The sequence below is a fragment of the Eptesicus fuscus genome, chromosome 14 (genome assembly GCF_027574615.1).
Source record: "Eptesicus fuscus isolate TK198812 chromosome 14, DD_ASM_mEF_20220401, whole genome shotgun sequence".
NCBI lineage: Eukaryota > Metazoa > Chordata > Mammalia > Chiroptera > Vespertilionidae > Eptesicus > Eptesicus fuscus.
This window is the reverse complement of record NC_072486.1, coordinates 10,765,668-10,771,548: the sequence shown is the minus strand read 5'-3', so window position 1 is coordinate 10,771,548 and position 5,881 is coordinate 10,765,668. Positions and strand designations below refer to the sequence as shown.

Here is a 5,881-nt window from a genome sequence, read left to right as displayed (position 1 = left end):
CATCTGTTTCCACAAGTGGAGTCCCCAGGGCAGCAACATTTGATTGCACTTCACAAGGCCTTTCCATGTGTATGTTTCAAGACCGTGCTGTTTTTGAGGGCAACTTCAGAGATTCTATAATTCTCCACCTATAAACAAGCTCTACGCCTTCCGGTTGGAGAGGTTTCATCAGGTGTGAAACCAACCAATATTATTTTCCATAAAATGATGAATGCAGTCCTTCTGGTCACAATGGCTTTCCTCTGACATAAAAATAAAATTAACCTCAACTCAAAATTCTGCATCAGAAGCCTCCTGGTTCCACTAGCATTGCAGTACATCTGTGCATAGCATGGATTCCACAAAAACACGTTACCCTATGTGTATAATAAATATGTAAACATACATACATATTATTTATTACTCTCACCACAGCCCTGATGTGTTGTTAGGGGTCAGAAGTAGTAAATATAATACTTATTATTATTATAGTTTTGATGGTGGTTGTTCATATTAAATGTATATATTTCTCCCACAAATCAAATGGCAGCTCTGCAAACAGCGGTATAAGACTGTCCACCTCCCAGGAGCAGCACCCAACTCTGAGCTCTCCAGGATAACTCTCCTTCTGCATCTGTATTATGGTCATTTTGTAGACATGAGATCTTTAAGCTCTCCATACTGACCTCTTTTAAGAGGTGGGTTTCTTTGAATTTCTGAAATGTAACTCTAGAACTCTAGAGTTAGTGAGGCATCTGAACCTTTTTATTTGCCATATAGTCTCCCCTATAGCTGTAATTAGGATGGTAGACCACCTTGGAGGGTGAGGGCCGGAAAATAATGGTTGTTTAAGAACACCTCTTAGATTGTAACAAAAATGTACAGCTTTAAAGGAGATCTGCAGAAGTCTGACGCAGAACAAGTCACTACGAAAACAACTTGAACTTAGCCATGAAAGAAAAGGAGAAAACTTCATCATGTAAAGTACATTTTGCACCTCAACTCTAGAAATTACCTTAAATTACAACATCTCAGGTCATCAGTAATTAATGATACTATATCTGTACAGATTCTACAAATGTATATATAAATACAAGCACTGGTAGGCATATATGTATACACATATATGATCTATATTCACATATGTACAGACACATGTATAACTTACATATATTCAAATTTGCTCCATCTGGAGCCAAAGAAATGATTACTAAATCTCGAAGGAGTCAAGAAGGTAAGACCTTTTGATTCCCTTGAAGCTGAAGAATTACAAGGAAGCTTGTCAACGCGAGGTGGCGCCCTTGATCTACTAATCCAGCCGAGGCCAATTCATGAGCTGTCAAAAGTCAAGGTCACAAATTGTCTTTTTTCGTCAAGGTCAAGGTTTAAGGCCTTTCCTAGTCCTGTCATTTCAACAAATATCAAAACCTGCCCTCTCAGACGCATGCAGACCCAACAGCAGATTTTAAAATACGACAGCTTGCTATCGCTGATACTAAACAACTGGTTTTCATTTTCTGCAGAGAGCCTGAGAATTTATACTATCTCTTCCTCCTTTCTTTTTTCTCCTTTTCAGAATCCGTGGCATTTTAACCTTTTTGAAGCACTTTTCTAAAATTTTAGGTTTTTAGTTATAAGGGATTTCTCCCCTTGCTTAAAAAATTGTAGGGGTGGAAAAGCTAAATAGAAAAGAATGGTCCTTGGTTTGTGTAGGACAAACCTGCTCCTTTTCTTTCTGTGCAGTGCTCCTTTAGCATGGGAAAATAATGAGTATTTCCTTCAGATTTTAATGGCAGTGACTACTTTATTAACATAATTAACACCACTATGGCACTATCTACAGGTCTAAGGTTTTTGTAATTACTATTTTTAGTTGAAATATTTGGAAAGCAGGTGCACAAATACATTTTCACAGTGTGCTGAATGTCTTTATTTACAAGATAGCATTTTATAGTGAATATGAACAAATGACTGTGCTGACTGAAATAACTGCTTGATTAAAAGTGTGCTGTGAAGATGAATTCCTAAACTTTCTAATGCGGTCTCATAACACAATAAACAAGGAAAAATATGAATCCCTTAACAGATCACAATATAGAATGTAAACATCTAAATGTTTCGGGGTAATGGATTTTCATTCCAAGTTTTCCAAAAAAGAAAAATCATTTCTTCTGCAATATCTTTAGTAAATATTGGAAAACAGCAATTTAAATGAGAAAAAAAATTAATTATATTTAAAACCAAGTCCACCATGTTCGGGTGGCACCTCTTAGATCTCGAGATCTGACATAAAGTGAATTCTGTGAATTGTCTGATGTTTTGAATATTTTTTTAAAAAATGAGGTCAAATCCTTTGGAAAGTAAATTATATCAGGGCAGAAAACATAGTCGAAATGCTACAAAATATGCTTGTGATAAGCACATAAAGATTATTATCAGAAGGACATTCCAAACTTGGGGTTCCCTTATAGCCTCAAAGGCTCAGCTGGTTGTATGACTACCAAGACAAATGATCCCGGGAAGAGCTTTCTCTCCCTATCTCCCTTCATAGAAAATAGTCCACAATCATTATTTCAGTACCTTCTTCTCTTCCCCCCTCCAAATCTATACATGACAGGTTCTGAAGAATATACAACAACGGTAGGGTTTCAACTAAGATTTACCTGAGCCGTCACTTTACATGCAAAGGGGATGGCGATGACGAAGGACAAGCAGATGTTTACAACAGCCTCTTGCTTTTGCAACCAGTTTTCGGATTATTGCCATATAACATAATGTCCTAAAATGTAACGGTCACATAAATACTTACAAGATTTCAGTAAATGCGTAATTTATCTGAAAATGCCTATTTGGGGGTTGACATTTAACACCAGAGTTTGTCATTTAATGGTCTGGTGGGCTTGGCGGAAGATCGGGCAGTCTTTACCATTGCTTAAAGTTTTAAAATAGTTGATTCCACCAAGGAGAAAGAGATTTTCCCCCCTCGGGAAAGCGAAATGCCAGTGTCTCTCTTTCTCTTTCCCATTCTTCAATTATTATTAAGCATTATAATCATGATCTGGGTAAAGCCATGAGTTCCGAAGCATTTCTTCAAGTCGCCTTCTTTCTCCACTTTTAATCCATTAACTCGTGGTCTTCAGTTTGTTGATGACTTTTTTCTCTTTGACCCTCCTGTTCTGGAACCAGATTGTAACCTGCCGCTCGGAGAGATTCGTGGTGGCCGATATACGCCTCCGTTTGTCCTTGGTAATGAATTTGTTTGTAGCGTATTCCCTTTCGAGTTCTTTTAATTGCACCTTGGTGTAAGGGACGCGCTTCTTCCTCCCCCGCCTGTAGGAGCTGGCGTCTGAGGGATGCGAGACCACGTCTGGAAGACAGGGGAGAAGGCAAGTTACACAGGGAACGCGCGGGCCAGGGCGCAGGGGACAGCTTGATCTGAGCTCTCCGCTTTGCAGCGCACTGCAAATCCAGCCTTTGGCCCGAACCTGGCGGGTCAGTGGGGAGAGGGATGAGTTCTGCACTGAAATGGAATTACCCAGGACTCCAGTGACCGTCCCAGCCAGGCCAGGAGCGCGCCAGGGTTCCCTTGATCGCCCGGCCTGCAGGCCCACACCTTAGCACCGGGCTAAGGGGACAGCAGTTGGACGCCTAGCTCCTCTCTGTACTCCCCAGCCCCTAACACTTGATGCTTCTACAATGAACCCCTTCCTGAGAGAATGGAATACGGGTAATTTAGTCAACCGTTTCCAGGTCAATTTCCCAGCTTTAAGTCGACGTCCAGGGCTGGGGAGGGCGGGGCACAAAGGGAGAAGGAAACCAGCCTGGGTCCCCATACGTTATTCCACCCTTCCCTCACCCAGGGAGAGCCGGGAGCCAGCCCCACTCCAGGGCGGTGCGCGCAGCGCCAGTCAGCGGGGCCGGGCTCCCCAGGGTGCAGCGCCGCCGCAAGGGCAGGTCAGGGAGAGACAGCAACGGGGGTCCCAGGGTGGCCCGGGAGCAAGCGGAGGAGAAGCTGGAGCAGAGCCGGAGGACCAGAGCTGAGAAGGGGGGGCGCCATTTACCGGGCAGAGTGGACTTCCAGAGGTGGGGAGGCTGCGCCTGCTCTTTGGGGCAGTACATTTGGCCGTTCCAGCCGTTGGGCAGCGCCCAGGGCTGGTAGCTTTCCATGGGAAGACCCAGGGGTTCGTGGCGAGACTCGCCAGGCCCCCCGAGGCCAGGCACCACCGGCATATCCAGGTAGCCAGGCACGGGCTGGTGGTGGTGGTAAGGCCCGGGCGCGTAGCCCTGGTGGTAGAAGGCGAACTCCTTAGCGCGGGAGCTGAACTCCTCGGCCGCCGGGCCGGCCGTATCCATGTACTTGTCCGCGAAGGCGGCGGCGGCGGCCGAGGCGGGCTGCGCACACGACTTGATGGCGTTGGGGTGCGGGCCCATGCGGGCGCACGGGTAGTAGCCGCTGCCGAAATAGCCGTAGGGCAGCGCCGCGGGCCCCGACGAGCTCTGCGCCGCCGCCGAGCAGGGACTGCACTGCTTGGCCGCCTCGGCTCCCGCCGGGCCCGCCGGGCCGGGCCCTCCCGAGGACGAGGCAGCCGCGGCGGCGGCGGCGGCAGCGGCGGCGGCGGCGGCGGCGGCGGCGGCCGACGGGGGCGCCTCCCCGGGCGCGCTGCTGTAGGCGGCCGCGGCGCCGGGTGCCAAGGGCGCCGGGTGCGCCATCAGGTTGCGGCACTGGTTGGCCGCGGCCGCGGCCGCTGCCGCCGCCGCCGCCGCCACCGAGAAGTTGCCCCCCGCGGCCGCGGCTGCCGGGGGGGGGAAGCCCCCGCCCCCGGCCCCGGCCGCCGCCGCCGCCGCCGCTGCCGCCGCCGCCGCCGCCGCCCCTTCCATGTTCTTGTTGAGCTCGTCGGCCACGAGGCCGCCGCCGTTGTCGTAGAGGAACATGACGGTGGGCTCGATCCAGCGGGGGTGGAGGAGCACGGAGGCTGTCATAGCCCGAGCCGCATGGAGAAGACCCCAGTGGCGCTGTTTTAAAAAGCCCCCAAGAAGTGAAGAGCGCGCCGCGCGGGGCCGGGGCCCGAGCGAGGGGGGCGGATCGCGCCCCGCGGGGTCGCGCCAGGCGGCCGCCCATTGGCCCGCCCCCCTCCGCTCCGCCCACGGCGTATGCAAAGCGGGCGGCTCCGGCCCCGGCCCTGCGCGCTGCACCCGCGGTCCCCGCCGCCGCCCGCGAGGTCCCCAGCGCCAGCGGCCGGGCACCGTTCACCCAGGGGAGAGGCCGGCGCCGCGGGCGGGCGGTGCAGTGGGGAGGGAAGGGCGGCCTCCTCGCCGCTCCCCTTCCTTTCCCTCGTCCCCGCGGGGCTCAGAGCCGTGTGAGACGGGGAAGGGACAGGGACGTGCTGTGGGGTTGCGACCTGAGGCGGTGGGGACAGGTCAGGTAAATCTGCGGGGTCTGGGGATGGGATCGCGGCGAGGCGCAGGCCAGGCAGGGCGTTTCTTGGGGCCGCAGGCGCTGTTGTCTTTTCAGGTATCTCCGCGTCTTTCATGGACACGAGCGCTTTCCGCTTGGAGAGCTTGGCGATTTGGCCCTCTTTCCAGGGAAACAGTGGCTGGGCGGTGGCGGATGCGCCTGGCTCCCGAGTCCCAGGACATTCCACTGGGAAGCTTGGACTGCACTTAGGAGCTCCTTCCCCTTCCTTGTCCACAGTGTCGGCGGGCAGTCTCCTGCACTCACACTCAGAATGACCCATCACATCCACACCGACACACATCCAAGTGCACCCTGATCACACATTCACACGTATGCATACAGGCTGTTCCTCACTGGGCACCCCTAACAACTCTTCCTTCTCCAGAGACTGGGAGGTGGGGAGAGAAATGTGTGTGCCCGGTTCTCCAGGGCTCCCACGCCTCCAGC

The 5,881-nt window shown here is 51.6% G+C and overlaps 1 protein-coding gene across 1 annotated transcript; it reads right to left on the bottom strand.

Annotated features, from left to right (window-relative positions):
• Positions 1-3,090: 3,090 nt before the first annotated feature.
• Positions 3,091-4,959, bottom strand: HOXA13 (homeobox A13). The gene is made up of 2 exons (XM_008147788.3): positions 4,041-4,959; positions 3,091-3,346 (listed from the first exon to the last, which is right to left on the bottom strand). Exons 1-2 carry the CDS (start codon positions 4,957-4,959, stop codon positions 3,102-3,104), a joined length of 1,164 nt encoding a protein of 387 aa, XP_008146010.3. The 3' UTR covers positions 3,091-3,101.
• Between the last annotated feature and the right edge of the window lie 922 nt (positions 4,960-5,881).